Here is an 18,378-nt window from a genome sequence, read left to right as displayed (position 1 = left end):
TGCTGAGGAGTCAAAGTGCTGTCGTGCACCATCCACTCAGTTCCTTCTTTTATCTATTTGTGCAGAACATTTTTCCTACCAAAATGCTCTACGTTGCACCTATTTCCTATTTATTACAGGACTTATTTCTAATACTAAAGACAACTTTAGGAAATAATGTTACCCTCTGAAGTTATTGCACCTCTCCTACTTGGGATTAATAGCAAATTTTGTAAATGCATTCCATCCAGCTCCTTCATTAAGTATTTGATCCATGCCAATATCAGGTCAGCTACCATCACAACCCTAATGCACTCTGCCAGTACTGTGTATCAAAAAAAGGTTCAGAAAAAAAGCGCCCTTCGTTTTAACTGCATTTTGTACAAGTTGATTACAGTTGCCAAAGCAATTAGAAACTGCAATTACTGCTGTACCACATAACTGTGAAAGCAAACGTCTGTTGATCTGAAGTTTGTGTGTGCTGTATGTGATACCTCATCTTTAAACAATGCGTGACAGCACAGGCTGTTCAGTGAAAGCCTGAACAGTGTTTGCTTCCCTAAATCTCATGCTTGTACAATTCCTTCCCCCACCCCCTTCTATGCTCCACAACAACAATAAATCCCCTTTACTACTTTCTATACTGCTACCACTTCTTCCCACCTCCCTCTGGGTGTTTTCTCCCAGTTCCCCTGACTAGCAGCAAGGTGAGAGACCAGTGCTGCAGCAGGCTCCAGCCAGGCACATCCCACTTGCCAGGTGGTGCTAGCCTGGAAAGCCAAATTTAAAAGGTAACTGTAGCATTCACATGCAGGTATTTCTCTTGCTGGAGGCATTACTCTTTTGCTCAAGTGTTCTGTTCCCCCCCCCCCCCCCCCCCGGAAACTTCTTAGATTAATTTATGCTGAATGCTCAACCCCCTCTGTCCACTGCATTTGAAGATGCTAAGTGTTTCAAAAGGGATCAGGAGCAGGATGGGAAAAAGACAAAATGTGATTGCACAAGCTCTTGTTTCTTTAGGATGACAACCATAAAGAACGATCCTGCTGAAGAGTATCCAGGTGACCAACTTCATCCAATTTTAAACTCGTACTGAGAATTCAGTGACGGGGTACCACCTGTGTATCTGTACTGGCTGCGAGTTAAAACCAGAATCCACCTATTGCTGTGACGCATTTCCCTACCACATGAAACATATATTAGGAAAAAGTTATGTTATCAGAAGTACAGTTAAGGTTGCCCATATAGCAACTAGTTTGTTCCCCTCACACATAAACGTTGGCACAGTTTAGCTGCCTGGCAATATATTGTTTTCTCCATAGGATTCCACCCTCAGAGTAAGAAGCATGCAGTAGGCAGCTCTCAAGCAACATTTAAATATTTGCTATAGACTGAAACATTGCTGTGGTCCCACATTATTGCACGGAACTAAGTTTGTTCTGAAGACATTTTATGATGATATAATCTACAGCAATCATCATCATAGTTTCTGCCCATTTAAAGATACTCAGGATTTAAAAAAAAAAAAAAACAAACAACAAAACTGAGGCACAAAACTAAGCAAGGCAAAAAGTCTCCATTAAACAAATCTGCCTTAGTCTACTTACTGAAATTCTAAAAAAGTATCTGAATCACTGAAGCACAGTTTAACAGAAAACGGTTTAACCGTTCTTACATGCTTCCCCTTACGCTGTGCAACAGAACACAAAAACGCAGGGAAACTTGAGCAAAGCACACTTCTGCCTATCAAATAATGCCTTCTAGTGGTTGTTTTCTTTTGCAGTATCAAAATACTAAGAGTAAGCTGTATTGGTTTTGTCCACATGACTTTGCTACAAGCTCAGGCAACCAATCCATCTCTCAAGCAGTTTTTCCTTCTCTGCTCAAACTGTACCACCACAATCCCATCCACACTGGACCAGAACCTTTCTAGCTCCTGCTTTTGACCCACATTAGCTAATTCGATGTCATGTAAAATATGAAAGCAAAACTGTATTTCAGATGTTTCTTACAATTTAAATTTGAAAGCCTCCTAAATATTAAGCACTTGAACATTAACATTGGAATATTTAATCTACCTAATAGTCGGTATATTTTGCTTGTTCTCTTCCAACATTCTTTCTATTCTTCTTTCGACTCACTGCTCATCTGTGAGACTTTGAAACAGAGGTGTCATCTTCTATGCGTTTTTACTGGGCACTGCCCATCTGGATGGCAATCATGGCTGTAACCTTTAGACATAATGCAAACAATCTCTCTAAAAAAAAAAACTTGCCGAAGAATGACATTACGAGATACCAACAGCAGAAAAGCATGGTAAGCTGCTCAGTAGTACTCAGCCTACTCATGACAGAACTCAGAATGGTTTCAGAATTATTCAAGTATTAAAGCAGCGTTAAAACATTAAGTTCCTCAGATAATAAGCAGGAACAAGCCAATTATTATCTTACATCAGAATGCTGTTGACAGGCAACAAGTGGTGTCTCAACAAATCACAAGATGGAAGATATATTTCTACCGAGAGAAAACCTTCGATCATTTTTCACAGTTAAAAGGCCCAAAATACCCACTCTGCTTTAACAGACTAAGTTAAAAGTACAGTCATCAAATTTTCAATTCTCTTTAGTCTGGGTTTTGCACTGTTGCCTTGGCAGTGCAACATCTAAATATTTAGATACATAGCAACCACCTACCAATAAGTTTCATGACATTGCATGACATTCCCCCTGTGCAGAAAAAAAAAAAAAAATCCTACTTGAGGAAGGGTTTTATTTTGGAAGGCAGGTTGTAGCTTGGGGGTTTTTTTGCTTTGCTGTTTTGGTTTTCATTGCTTCTGTTTGGGTTTTTTTTGTTTGTTTTAGTTTTGCTTTGGTTTTTTTTTCAAGAGGATTCTGTCTGCTACCTACTGGTACAACATGTAGTAAAATGTTAAAGCAATTCACTTTTCAAAAAACGTAATACTATGACCACTATTAATTTACACTGTCACTTTTTTGCAGATACTGGGGAAAAAAATACATACCCACAGTCTGGAGCTGGGCACCACCTACAATCAGGATCCGCAACCAGCCATCGCCTAAGCATAAACTCTTCATATTTTTCCATCAGGATGTCATCATTTAATATCAAACGAATGTCATGAGGATTAAATCGTTCTGAGCATTCTGGACAGCTAATATTAACCCTGCTCTCGGAGATTTCTATCCGGAGATACTGACGCAAGCAATCCACACAAGATCTATGGTGACAAGTCATTATCTCCGGGAACCTGTCCTTGGAGTGCCGCAAAAGGCACAAGGGGCATTCCATGAAGTCTCCACTTGGTTTGCTGCTAGAGGTTGTTCCGTTATCAGAAGAGGTACACGTGGAGAAAATAGAGTTCTTGTCTGTACACATTTCTGAATGAATACTTTCAATACTTGCAATCCCATCAACACCACCATTTAAATCCCTAGACTTGCGTTTTGTGTCTTTTTTTCTCCGGAAAAGGGAGCCCAATGAAATTCTTCTTTTCTTTGGTGCCTTTTTAACTGATGGCAAGCTCACAGAGGAAGCAGAAGACTGGAGGTCCCGATCAGAGCCCATTTGCCGATGTAAACTCATGTCTAGGTCACTCATCAGAAATGGGTTAAATTTCATATACAACCCTAATCATTTTTAAGGATCAAAATAATCAAGAGTCAGAAGATACAGGCATATTATTACGTAATCCAGTTTGAGAGTCTTCATGCAGAAAATTCATGTGTACCTGCTTCCAGCAAATTCTTCATAGAAATCCCCTATATTAGGAGGAAAGATAAAAAAAGTTAGAACCACATCCATCACTTTTGGTTGTGAAAGGTCACAGCACTCTAATGACCTGTTATTCATATTACTAGCACCTTCTCCTCACCATCTGACCCAATACTTCTTTCTGTCAGCTTTTTCTATCCTTTACATCCTTCTCATCTTAACAAGCTTGAAATTTCCCTGTAGTCAAGGAATATCTTTATTACACTTAAGCAGTGCCAAGAACAGCATCTTCACTCTTCTGCTGTCTAAAGGGTGTGGGGTTTGTGTGTACGTGTGTAGAAATTACCATAACCCAAGGTGACACCTAAGGAAATATATAACAAGTTTTCTATAAAGCATTAGTAACAAGCTTACAGCACTGGAAACCTTTCCTTTTTCTCTACCTTACATTTTCCACATGTGCAATAAGGTCACGTACAAACCCAATATAGTCAGTTGAAAGAAACAATAGGTTTTTTTCAATCCATTTAGACTGCCAGTAGAAATTAAAATCACTGTGGCTAAACAACTCAAGATACTCTCAAAACCTAAGAGTTCTCAGAGAAGTATGCAGATGCATATTTATCATGTAAGGCACCCGAATATTTCGGGAAGCAGAGGTGCAGAGTGAGTGACAGCCAACACCGCCCTGCCCTTCAACTTCCACATTGCAATTCAAGCAAAGACTGGCGTTAAGGTGACAACATCTGAATTTTTATCATACTGATTTTTATTTTTAAAAAAAGCCCCCCAGATTGCCATCACATAGGTACATATTCTCTAGGTACAAGATGATGACAAGGATTTTTTTTCTATTCTCTGTTGCTTAACTGAGCAGCTCCAAGAGGAGAGAGAGAAAGGTGCCTCCGAAGGAGGAGGCAGCTGCAAGAAGCGGCAGACCACCTCCAACCAAAAACTTGCCCCAAACGCACAAATGTTACCACTTCTTGGAAGCTTCACTGTACAAGAGGGTTTTTCTAACTCTTAGTGAGCTGCTGCTGCAACAGAAGAACAAGAAGGCATTTCTTACACATCAGTGCCGCATACCTGGATGCAACTGCTGCTGGCACCATTTCTTCCCTCAGTGTTTCCCAACTTGCCTCCCACAAAGGGGTGCAATGGGTTTCTACCGTTTTAGCACAGGATGGTAAAAGTCAGAAACTGGATACTAGAAGTAAGTCCAAAGGTAGAAACAAAGGAATGTAGAGGGCCACTGACGATGAGACAAAAATATAAGCTCTAACTCACACATCCTGGTATGGAGGAGACGAAGGGAGGTAAAAAACCACCTCCGAGGTGAATGCTTCTATTTACCAGAGTCCAGGCAGCCTGCACACTGGCTAGAGACCAGCTGAAAAACAACCGTGCGCTGTATGTCTCCAGGACACCATCACCAAGATGACCGGGCTCAAGACCAGGGAGTTTCAGAGGAAGACTCACCAGCAGGGGAACAGGTATACCTTCCAAAGGGGAAACACAGAAACAGCCCGCGGGCTGTCCAGCTCGCCAGAGCAGCGTTTACTGTACCCTGGTGTTATAGATATACTAGCAGGTATAGTCAAGTCAAAACTACTCAATTTATGCTTCCCCACAAGGATACTACCTTCTTCAGGTGTAAGAATTTAAAAGGAGAAAAACCCAAACAAAACCACCCCCGGGTTTTGCTAAAAAGGGGTCATAGGTTTTGAGCCATTAGGCTTTTTTTATTTTTAGGGGGTTTTTTTGTTCAGTTGTTTTTTAAGAAAGAATGTAAAAGCCACTAAAATCTATTCTATTTTTTCAAATGCTGAATTATTATTAGGCTTTTTTTTCCACCACACACACACACACACCCCCGCCCTGGGAAAATCTTACCTGTGTGAAACATGAACCAGAGAAATCTTATTTTATTCCCAGGGTCTGAAGTAAAGCATATTTCAAGAACATAACATACTCTTCCTTCCCTTCTAAGGGCAAATTCTCAGCTTAAAATCTAGTCAAAAGGAGGCTGGGAACAGACCTGCTTCTTTTCCCAAAACAAATTTAATACTTTTACGGCTACTATTCCTTGTTAAATGAAAAAAAAACCAACAAAAAACCAACAGACATCCACTTATCTAAAGGAAAAATGTGAAACTGAAAAAAAACCTGCTCAACAACGATGACAGAAGTGAACATCCTTCTCTCCAGGATCTTGGTATGATGTTATATCATAGATACACATAGCTGGTAGATGGTATCTGAAATATGCTACAAATGCACAAATCCTATAGCCTATGGCCGATTTGTAAGTCTAAAAGTGCAAGAATAACCTTGAAAGCATTATCATAACTACATACTTACTAACATTTGTATGTTCACAGAGACACTGCCAGGACAGTGGAAAGTGCCATCCTCCAGAAGCCAGGACAGTCTTTGAACATGAATAGCAACCAAAGCATCCATTTCAAGCAAGGTGGTGTTGGTTCAGTTTTGGTTTTTTTGTTTAATAAAATACAAAAAAAGTAGGAAGTAAACACAGTAACACAGCCAAGCCCATGACTACAAGCCTTCCCCTCCTCCCTTTCTCTGGAGAGGAAAGAATGCATATTACAGCATTTTTGCCAGTTTCAACAGATGTACAAAATCAAGAAATAGCAGCTCTGGTGACGAACCAGTTGTACTTTTTTTAAAAAATAAACAAAGATTCTCCCATGCTCTAAAGAAAGAGATGAGTACATCCTATAGTTCTGTTTGCGTAACGATATCTGATAGGCAGTCTCTCAGAAATAGCAGATTGCTCTTGCAAAGAAAACGGTTAAACTTTGGCAGGATTTTGAATAGAGAAGTTGCCAGGTTTTTTCAGACAATTGTCAGTTATGCTCTTTAGATTTAAATGCATAAAGCTAGTTTTAAAAGCTATACTCTTCCTTATACAGTATTTTTGGATTGCCACTTTAGTGACGTTGAAAGATGACTTTGCTGAAGTGAAAAGATTCAGCAGATGACTCAGGAAAAGAATAATGAGGACAATTGTTACAATGCTAATAATGATCAGAGCTGTACAAAATCATGAAAGCCTTATTAGTGCAGTCTGGAGCACCAGCCAGTTCTCATGTTGCCCAACCCAACCCAGCATCTGCATGTTTTCGCTGACAAAAAGAGGGAGAAAATACTTGATTCTGTACAACCAGGGAACACAATGACTGTATTATTCCAGTAACAATGAGTCCACATGAAGGAGATACACTGTGTGAAAAATTAAGCTCTGAAATCAAGAGACTTGAAACAAGCCAAGACACACAATTATGGCAGTAATATTGAACAATCTGATTTCTAGAGGTAACATTCATTGCAAGTTCTGCACCACTCTCACTGACCAGTATAAACCCTGTCAATATACAGAAGCAGCTAATTTGACACAGCAAAGGAATAGAAAAACCACACATGAAGTTTAACTCCTAAAAATACAAGTTCACCACCATCCTCAACATTTCCTCAAAAGCACTTACTTACAGACTACAAAAAAACATGTTTCTGGCCTCCTGCCATGCCTAAAGCCCTACCACAAATCCAAATTCCAGCCGTGCTTTGCATTCTGCTCATGCTACAGACTGCCACAAAACACCAGTGGCCACAGCACAAACACACACCTTGTCATTTAAAGATCTCCAAAAGCACAAATGATGTTTACAGACATAACTCACATACAGCTCAGTACTTAACTGCTCTGTTCCTTCAGTAATCCTTCCTAAATTGTTTGCTGGGGAAAACCTAACACCCAGTTAATTTCCTTCTATAATTCTTTTTTGACCATGCTGCTTCGGGCAAATGCTATTGGTAACCATAGAATGGAGCGGGAGGGAAAGGAAATTGGAATAATCTTGCAAAGGGAGTTTTCAACTCAGAGAAGACTGCTGTGAAAAACAGCTTCTAGTGTGGCTCCCCATGACGTAACCTTTGCTTATCTCATCTTACCAATTTACAATCTTTTAGGAAATGCACTGGGGCAGCCGAGTATAATCCTACTGATTTTGCAAGAGAAGAGTGATACAGCCCTACTTCCATAAGCCAGACTAACTCCCTCATGCTCCAAACTGTCTTTCAAACACATCAGGGGCACAAGCTCAACATGCTGCCTGCTCTTCGATTACATGTTCAACCTGGTGCACAGGAGCAACAAACAAGGGAGTCTGCCACCAGGACAAGCAGCTTCACACATCTGCAAAATGAAGGCAGGCTTGAACATTTGTGCACGGAAGGAGAAAAAACGCCATAAACAGACGTACCTACCTCCTGACTAAAACCCTTAAACATTACCTCGTGTCACTTGTACTTCAATGGCAAATTTAGACTTTTCCTGTTGCAAATGAACACCCTTCATTTTAGACGTTTGCTCCTCCTGGCAATTTAACCAAGCACAGGGTTTGTGTTAGCATACTGAAAGCTGTTTCTTGATTAAAACTAAGAGCTTCCTTCTCTGACATCTGTAATTCCCAGCATCTACACTCTGTAGCTGCTTTCTAAAACGCACTGCTCCAGCTTAAAGAGAGCTGCAACAAAAAAAACCCAGAACTTGAAGGTCATCCAGTGACAAGGCATCACAGATCTGAAATACATTTCTGCCTCCCTCTTCCAATGAGCACTCCTGCCAATCACATAGTATCCTGAAATTTCTAAGCTACGATGTTCTTAACGTAGAGGTATCTCTAAACATCTAAAAGAGGCACCAAAATATGTTTACCTTTTTATTTACTCCATGGTGTAAGAACTGTAAAAATAGTGGAATAAAACATAAACCAAAAATATGCAAAAGCTTAAGCTACAAAATACCAATGCACAGGATTAAAACAGCAATCAAGTTTCTCATTTCAATGGGCATTATTTAAATGTCAATTCATTCCACAATAGTTTTAAAAATTAGGTGAAAAAAATATTTCTAAAATAACCCCCTACTTCCTTTACACATGCCTCAGGTTCAACTAAAAATCTGGCACCTCTAAGACTTCAAACAGTGATGACCAGTTTGAAAGAGCTTAACAATTCTGACAGTATGTGCTTCTGTAACACCATGTCCCATTAAAAAAACCCACCATACCCACTCACATCAATGCAGATGGTGTCAGAGCACGATAGGACTGTTACTTGATTTAATCACAGACGATTTAGTATAAGCAGAACTAACACTTTGCAACTTGGAAGTAAACAAATAGAAATTATGGAGAAACAACAGAGGTTCTGGCAGAACCTTTATATGCACTAAGTTGAAAAATGAAACTCCTTAATGGTAACATAATGCAGCATAGGTGAAACGCTTAATTGCGACAATTAGCAGAATGCACTTATGACTCCTTCAATGTATTTCCCCTCAAAAAATAAAATTAGGAATAGTGATATTTTCCATTTAATGTTTAGAAGACGGTAAAGATATTTAAATTTAATTTGTGGGGGGTTTATTGGTCTCCTAACTTTGATTTCCAATAAAAGTTGAAATTAAAGGGTTGATACTATTTGGATTAAACTGAAAAGTTTATTCTATAAAAGAAAGTCAAGAAATTCTTATCAGAAGATTTCTCAAGCTTTTAAAATTAACCCAGACCTATAGACACTTATAAAACATTTACAGTGATTTGTTACAGTATGGCAGGATGCAAAAATGTAAAGACAAAGTGACTTAAATAATTCATTTAACTCAAACTGAGCTGAGTAAAACTGCTTTAAAAATATACTCATCTAAATTTTAATTCATTATGGTTTTTCACTTTTGAAAAAGAGGGCACTGGTGTTTAAGTTTTATGAAATTTATCCAAGTAAAAAGTAATTCTTACCTTTCAGACACTTTTGCAGGAAGGTATCTTTACTCCTGTCCTGCTTTGTTCTAGGAGCCACGTATGTGAATGCTTATCCTAAAGCACAAAGACAACTCCTTATGAAAGTTACCAGAGTTGCTTCTACCGCTAGTAAATCTTTTTCAGAGTGAAAATTACTTGATCATGTAGTTAACTAGGCTCTCATTTCTTTACGCTTACGATTGACTACTGATCGCTGCACAGATGCAGTTATTTCAAAAATAGGACTCCCAAAACTTTAGTAGTCTGCCATGTCAAGTCTCAAACTTTACGTATCATCTTCAAACAACAGAAGAGCAGCTTCAGTAAAATAATTTCACTTAATCTATGCAAATTCAAAAGACTGGGAGCTGTTGCCTACAAGTACTGTACTAAGCATTCGCTCACTAATTCCACGCTGGAGCTTGCAGCAGGCTCGCTGAAGGTGCTGACAAGATCTGGGCCATGCCCCTATCGGCACAGAACTGATAAGCAGAACAGAGTAGAGCCCTTATCCCTGAATTGAAAGGAAGTTATACCCCCTGGCACAAGCCAGCTTGACACACGTAGGCCAATAGACCCATGCTGAGTGAGAAAAAAGGGATCATCCAGGAGCAAAAGGGCTTGCTTTAACATACGGGAGGTTCTATAATGCAGTCAGTTTACTTTAGGAGAGTCTTCTAAGAATAAGGATATTTTAGAGGCACTATGTAATGCCTTGTAAAATTAAACAAAAGACTAATGCTAGATACCAAAACCAGACAAAAGGCTAGAGCAATCCCCTCAACACATGCCAGCCTTTCTTTTCAGCTGTTAATCTGCACTTCAGCTGGGGTGTTCACTAAAGCAAGAACAGGACTACTATTTATTTGTAAAGTTATCTTTCAACAAACGTTAAAGTAAAACATTATGCTTTCTCTAAGCAATGTCATGTCTGGATTATTGCTCCATATTCTAAATCACATCATAAAAAACTCCTGGTATTCACAGATACTATCGTACAAGAAGTTACAAGAAAAGCACTTGTGAGGCAGAGATATTTTAATTTCTTTAAAAACGACATTATGCACTGTTACCACTTTCAGTTTATTCTGATTGCACTTCATTTTTCTTTTAAGTCCTGTGTCAATTATCTGGAAATTCTATTTTCACTTATAGAACAAAGCGATACTGTTTGTAAAACAACGAAGCAAACAGACTGACCATGAACCCGCTCGGGCTCAAAGCCCGAGACAGACTGACCAAGCATTAAAATCAAAAGATAGACAGTATTTAAAATATACAGAAGCCTGCAGAGTACACACTGCAGAACTGCCACAGGTTAACTAATATACAATGTTCTATTTTAAAATTCGCAATGGTATTCACAAATGGAACATGACAAACCAATCTTGACAGCTAGAAAAGTCTTCAACAGAACAAAAAAAAAAAAGTTATGCTTCTTTCTTAGAAATTTATGTACAATACATCCTGTATCATGTGTCCATGACAGCTGCTGTTAGAAAAGGAAGTCTTGCAAGCTGCTCAGCTCATTCTGAAAGTCTCTGAACAGCCCGTTGCCAACTCCAGCAAAAGTGTTCCTCTTGCAGATCATGTTTGTAAAGAAGAGAGTGCACTTAAAGTACCTCCCCTCAGCCTGGTGGCAAACAGGCAAGAATTCCTTAAATGCTAAAGACATTAATTTTCCAAACCAGCAGCATTAAATCTGGGTATATTGAGTGTAATGGTTGACCAAAGCTAAGAATGCAGTGGGAGAGATGCTTTCTATTTGTGAATCTCCAGGCCTACGTCTGCTGCAAGTTAAAACTAACAGGATCAATTTTCCCTTATCTAACTCTGCAGAGCAGCCTTAGCTCAACCATGCACTCGCTCATTATGTCGAAAGCTTATCCTATGCACCGTGGTGCATCACTGTACGCAAATGTACAGACTCAGCCAACAGAAACCAAAGTCTTGGAAACAACAAGGGGAGGGAGAAGAAACAAATAATCACCAGAGCTTTTAACTATTTCAATTCTTCAATCATTAAAATCCTTACGCTAGCACAATTTTTTTCTTGTGTAAGTGATGGGAATGTATTCTCTTTGTGCAATGATGGGCACATCATCTTGTGATGATTTTCACTTCTGTTCTGAATATTGTGGGGAGATTTATTTATATATTTACATTGAAGTAATGTTCTGCAATATATCACTAGCTAGTGGTCTGGAAAGTAGACACAACACTAAGGATTAAAAACTACACAAGTTGCCTATCTTGTGTAAAACCAAAAAAAAGTTTTAATCTAACTGTATTAGTACTTCAATTTAAACTAAGTACTCTTTCTGACCATCAGCTGAAAAGAACATTAGCCTGTAAGAACAAATCATTCAAAAGATTGACAAATGACTGTTTGACCTGCCTGAGATAAATAAAAATTCCCATAAACCCAAAAATGTAAAAATATGTTGTAAATTCTGGTTTTAAAATCCAAATAATTTTTAAGAGCAATCAATATAAAAGACTAAATAAAATAAGGAAGTTCATTCTGAATTCAGTCTTCTGATTATACGGTATGAACAGATCCAGACACTTCATCAAAGCAGTCTAAATAAAAGCATAAAGGCAAAGAAATTATCTGGCAACAGCAAATTAGCAATTAGGAAAATAATCCCAAAGCAAGTTTTCAGAGTTTTTTAGCTCTGTATTTATTTCAGTTGAAAATAAGTGTTCTCCACTTTTGGGTTTACTCTTTAAAACTACTGCTGAATAATAATTCCTTGGAAACTCCTGTAGCTGCTTTTTATTCTAAACTATACATTGCAAAATACTCGAAGTAAATATATACACCAGTGAAATAATACCAGAAAGTTGTTTCCTGCAGCGTCACCAATCCTGCAAGTGGAAAGCATTGCAACACTCCTGAATGCTGAGATCATTCCTACAGAAAAACTCCTCCAAAATGAAAATAACCAAGACTCACAATTCCAGCATACACAGATGTAATTTCAGGTCTGTAATTCTGCCCAGTCAAACAGTAATGGCGACATACTGAATTCTGACAAGCTTTTGTTTTCAAGCAGGTTTTAAAAAGTTTGCCCTACTGTAAAAACAAACCAAGTAAAATGTACCAAGATGTAAGGTGGGACAAATACTGAAGTAGACTGATCTGAAACCAAGAGCAGGAGTTCCAGAGAGAGCACTTGGGCAGAATTTGAACAGCATACCAGAGAGACAGCAGCCTGGGGGGATACACAAGAGGTGACACATCTCAGTTTCTGGCTTCTATTGATTTTTACATTCAGTAAGAGCCAGAAGTTTCTATCTTGCACTGCGGAAAGATATTATTGACCAGCTGACTGGCAGCATCTTCCAGCTCTTTTTTTTCCTCTGGCATCAGTAACCTATTTCGGGGGGAGAAAAATAGAAAAAACAAACCCAAAATAAAAAAAATGTGCGCTGATCTTGAAGTAGCTTTTCCTCAAAATAAGTAGTGCTGGAAACTATTAACAGATTACTTTTTAATCTTTTGGTGCTATTTTACCAGTTTTATTAACAAAACAGATATACTTTGGATAAAACTTACAAAGTAAACTGACTAACTAAAAGGGAACAAGTTAATAAAGAATTCTGAATTCTTCCAGTGAGATCAAATTAGGCTGTTACCTTACCACAGGATGGGGTAAGTACTTGGTCACAGTTTCTGAAAGCCACTGTGAAATGACAGTAACTCGGCCCTTGAGAACTGAATAGCTACCGTGCATTGGTCTCACTTGATGCAAATCTCTTTAAAGAGAAACTAATAATTCTGTTAAATATAATTCAATATAAAACTTTCAGAAAAACTTGGGTGACTGAATGAATAATCCATGCCAGTCTATTCTAGCAGCAGCAAGTCCAGGATAGAGACAGCAACCATGAATGTCTTCTGAACTCTTGTTATGGCTAATACCATTACTGCTGAAACTGCCCTTGGGTCAGGTACAGTTACACCGGTGTAACTAACCGCTCCTGTTCACTCCAGATGTGAGGTTAGTGCAAAACCTAGTATAATGTGCCCAATTCTACTGCTGCCTGGCTTATGAATTTGTTCTGTCAGTACATTAACTGAAAAGTCCTGCATGGATGTATTTTATATCACCAAGTTCATTTTTTGTTTAGCGATAGCTCTAGTTAGAACTGGTGCTATTTCAAATAGAGACCAACATCAAAAAAAGGATGAACAACTGAGAGAAAAAGAGAGACAAAAACAAAGACAGGGAAAGGTCTAGCCAGGGAAACAAAAATACTCCGTCCTGCCAGGAACACTGCCTCTAGCTTCCAGACAGGAAACACTCACTGCCTCCAGAAAAACCATTGGCGTCAGGAAATGGCAAAAGTACCACGAAACTTATCTCGCAGCTGAACCCAATGTAGAACGAGAAGAGAACATTAGAAAAGGAAGGTAAAAATAAACTGACTACCCATGAATAAACAGATCTTTGCTTACAGATACACAAGGTGAAAATTTCAAAACTGACGCTTCTTTGGGGAAAAACAATTAGTGGAAAGGATTCTTCCAGTCCTGCTGAAGATAAATAAATAAAAAAGACCAGTCTGAAAAGATAACAGCCTATTCAGCATAGACAGGGCAACAGAAGGGGAATGATCTAGCAGCCTTTACAGATAGACTCCACTAGCATTATAAATAGTGTAAACGCCAGTTAAAAAGCACAAAACAAGAAAAAAGCTGAACGCTTGTCATTTAAGGTACATCTGGCTCTCTACCCACGCTAGAAATACAATATATGCCAACAGGAGGAGTTATTCTGCCAGCACCGTTATTCCACTCTACAACAACATCATATACTGTGACAAAAAAAATATGCTATGTCAGCACATAGCAGGATTTAGCCAGGTTGATGCAAGTTTTTCCAAACATTTTTTCACTGACAGCAACACAGTAACTGTTACAGACTAGGGACTAAGCAGTTTCTCTATGCAAAAAACCTGCTATATCAAATAGCTAGAAAAGTTAGTGCAAAAACACCGGCTCCTGGCTTTGAAGACTTACTGTTGAGAAATTTTCTTTGTCCTCATTGCCTTGTCAATGGCACCAAAGCACAAAGCAAGACAGGGGAGTTTGTAATCCCCTGCAAGCCACTGTGCGTTAGCCAGAGAGACCTTACAGTCCTGCACCCCAGGTGACACTCTGGGTCACACAGTACCGACAAAACCTTGGCAATGCTGTGACATTCCAGACTGTCAGAATGCTTCCCACCAAACTTTCAAAAAAACCAACCCAAAAACCTCAAGGTTCCCTGCTGTGCTTAATACATTTAACAACAACACAAAGCCAGGAGAAAAAAAAAAAAAAATGCAGGAGACCTACAGTGGTTTTCCTCTGCCAGCTGAGGAGGGCTGCAGGAGCACTTGGCGGCACTCAGTGAGCAACTGCCATTTGAAAGGACAAAACCAAGTGTGGGTCAAGATGTATTTGCACTATTCCATTTACTCCATGACTTTCAAATTAGCAAGTTACACCTCCATTGCCAGGCCCCACAACACAGGGAATATTTCTGAAATACAACTCCCCTGTTCTCATGCTTTTGAGGAGGGACTACAAAGCCTCTTTCCCCTAACATTTTCCCCCTCCACACCCAATCCCACATTTACAGGTGCAAACAGACATATTCTAACATGTCTTTACATACACATTGGGTGATGGTAACTTTTTTCCTCCACACAGCATCATCTTAAACAGCTCTTTCTAGACAATTATGGAAACATCATTAGTTGGGTCCCTTTGTGCAACAGACCGTGACACATCATCCATTTCAAACAATTACAGGCACAAAAGGGAAAAAAATGAAGCAAGCATAACGCAATACCTAGAAAAGCTACTGTGCCTACTTTCTCCATTATTTAGAACAGCTAAACACTTTCTAATTATAGCCTCCAAACAAACCTGCGTTATTTCAGGTTCTGAGGTAAAACCATACTTTGTGGTTTTAAAGCAGTAACACTGGCAATGTATCTTCAACTAAACCCTTTTCAGTAAAACTTTAAAAAAACCCAATACCTCAAGTCAGATTTAAAAGCTTCCTAGACCACAGAAACATCACACTCCGTAAACAGAGTTAGTACAAAAGATGCTACCTCAGGCCAAGAGTACTCGTTAGCCTAAATCTGAGATACAGTCCTCAAATGTCAGGATGATTTTTTCCTTTAAAAAGCAGAGTAAGTAATTTGTAAACACTACAAAAGCTTCTCGTTTATTTTTTGTATCAGCTGCAATCCTCCAGCTTGACTTTGAATCCTGTCACAGTGACACCCACAGTTCCGCTCTGATGGCCTTAAATATAGCTCTCCTGAGCTGTTTGCATCCAGATAAATCTCAGATGAAACAAGTATCTTAAATTGAATATAACACACAGGCTTTCATATTTATTTCCAAGTCAAAGAAATTTGTTTAATCAGCAATAACAAAAGTAAATCCTCTGTTAGTCTTAAAAACAAATTACCACTTTCTCCGGCAGATCATAAATTCACAGTGTATCTTTAAAATCCTTGCTTTCTTTCTACTTGCAAGTTAACCATTATGAATTTCAAATTGCAGTAGACAATTACTGATTTATTTTCTGTTTGCTTATCTAAACCTAATGTTAACACTGGCAAAAAATTCCTTCTGAAAAATATCTTCACTTGAAACACCAGCAAAGAACTGTTACCGTAAACCCAGTTTAAAGAGCTGAAAGCAATATCCTGCAAGCCAAGAACGTCAGGCACAAGTATTTACAAGATAATCTGAAATGTCTGTAATAAACAAATTGGACAATACATAGTTCGTCAAGTACATTTTCTACCCACAAAAGATATACACTGAGTAGCTGGCTACACACACCATTCACAGTGATACACACACACATACACCAGGTCCAGACTCTGTTTCAATTCCAACATGCGATTATCTACACCAGCCAGAGCGACTGAATGTGTGCAATGCAAAACCTCTCCCTAATTTCGCTGACGTCAAAGCTCTCTTGCCAACAGATGCTTCTGAAGTAGTTACATTAAGTCTCCATTGTGCTATGTAACTCAGAGGCTGGATGCCCGAATCGGAAAACAAATGCTGAAGAGCAGGAAGAGGGGGAAGACAAATGCAATTTTTCAGTCCAAGACTACGGCTGTACTGTCTCTTCATGTCACTGGCTCATATTCCAGGCTTCAGGTAAATTCTCTGTATCGATGAGAGCCAGGAAGAGAGCGAAGCAGCAGCAAGAGCCCAAGAGGTCAGCTGAAGCAACCTGCTAGGCAGCAGCTGGAGAGCAGGCCAGGCAGAGCACAGCCTGCGGCCCTGTTCCCGTCCTCGTCCCCCCGGCCGGTCACGGCAGCTCAGCAGGACAGCAGCACCAGCCCACTGCTAGCACACCTTGTCCCTCCGGGCCACACAGCCCAGCCCGGACAGAACGAGGGCAGACAGCCATGCATTTGTCTCCTTCTCCATCTTCAAAAACAAAACAGATGGCTCAAGTAAGAAACATCTGGATTACTCTAAAAGGAGTAACTGCAGCCAAAGCTAACAGTTCATATACTCTGCAAATCACTTAAGACTAAGGCATTCCTGAAACTGCCTGCAGTTCACCATGTCCGTGTCCACAACGGTGGCAGAATACCTCACAGCGGCTATCTGGGTAATTAACAATAATACTAAAAAGATCTCAAAAGTTATTTCAATAGCCTCCTCTATTCACTCAGCTTCCACAGCTACAAGGGGTCACCTCTGTTCCAATCCAACACCAATAACAATCTGAATTTTTACTCAGAAAGGCAATGCTCACCCTCAGCAAGCCACACACAAAGGCACATTCACAAGCGTGAAGGCTCATGTCACAGATCCTCAAACTCGGGTCTGTTTGCAAAAGGACATTCACAGTCAGTCCCCTCACTGCACAAAGATCTCGTGAGCCATCTTCACACCTTACTTCCAGCTACCCTCCCACATTTATAGTGAAAGGCACCCCACTTCTATCAGAGCTTCTGTCTGACATACAGCAAAAGTGCCACATGAAACAGAAGAACCCTCACAGAGGACAGCAGCAGCTGAAACATTTAAAACATGGATTTACAAACCTGCACACAAACACGCAACAATAACAACAACTAGCTTCCACTTCGCTCTTGAATGTAAAGCAGCTCCTGGTAGAAAAATGAGTATCTGACAGATAAACCAGACAAACCAGAGATTATGTTGACATCTGAACAAAAACCAGACCCAAAGAGATTCTAGTTTCATATTCACGAAGGGCTACATCTGTCTCTAGATAACCTGGTGACACCATCAAACATTAGCTGGAGTTAACTGTAGTTTACCAGTGATCCTGTTCCAACTCAATGGACTGTGATCTGGACAAACCTGTATTTGCATTTGCCACCTCCCAGCAAGACTGGCATCAGTACAAAATACCTGGACACGATGCCAGCTGCTCTTTGGAAAGTCCAGCTATCACGGCTTCCTTCCCCCCAGATTACCACACAGGTATAAATCCAAGGCTCTAGGTTCAACTGAGACCTTTCCTCTGGCTATTGAAAGAAATTAAAAAAACACAGCATTTTTTTTGTGGTTGGTTTTTGGTTTATTTTTATTATTATTATTTAGGTTTTTTGGAGGGGTAGGAGGGCAATACTATGACAACACAGGGAAGGGAACAGCCAGGGTAAAAACACTCCAAAACTATTTCAGGTTTCAATAATGGAGTATTATCACCATTTCCATTCTTCAGGCACCACAGAAATGCCTATAGTGGAGGTGAAACACATCTGCGCAAGAGATTTTTCCCCAGGTCTGCTTTGTAACGCAGGACAAAACTTCCACAGAATGAAT

The 18,378-nt window shown here is 39.5% G+C and overlaps 1 protein-coding gene across 3 annotated transcripts in view; it reads right to left on the bottom strand.

The window, feature by feature from the left end:
* The window catches only part of RNF19A (ring finger protein 19A, RBR E3 ubiquitin protein ligase), a 58,404-nt gene that overhangs the window by 16,173 nt on the left and 23,853 nt on the right, over positions 1-18,378 (bottom strand). For all 3 annotated transcript variants that reach the window (XM_005230990.4, XM_055798741.1, XM_055798742.1), the window contains one exon: positions 3,002-3,758. In XM_005230990.4, the coding sequence (XP_005231047.2) occupies positions 3,002-3,618 (617 nt within the window). In that variant the 5' untranslated portion in view covers positions 3,619-3,758. The remainder of the gene's footprint in view (positions 1-3,001; positions 3,759-18,378) is intronic.

This window comes from Falco peregrinus, chromosome 3, assembly GCF_023634155.1.
Source record: "Falco peregrinus isolate bFalPer1 chromosome 3, bFalPer1.pri, whole genome shotgun sequence".
NCBI lineage: Eukaryota > Metazoa > Chordata > Aves > Falconiformes > Falconidae > Falco > Falco peregrinus.
Note: the sequence above shows the minus strand (reverse complement) of the source record. Positions and strands in the feature narration are given on the sequence as shown.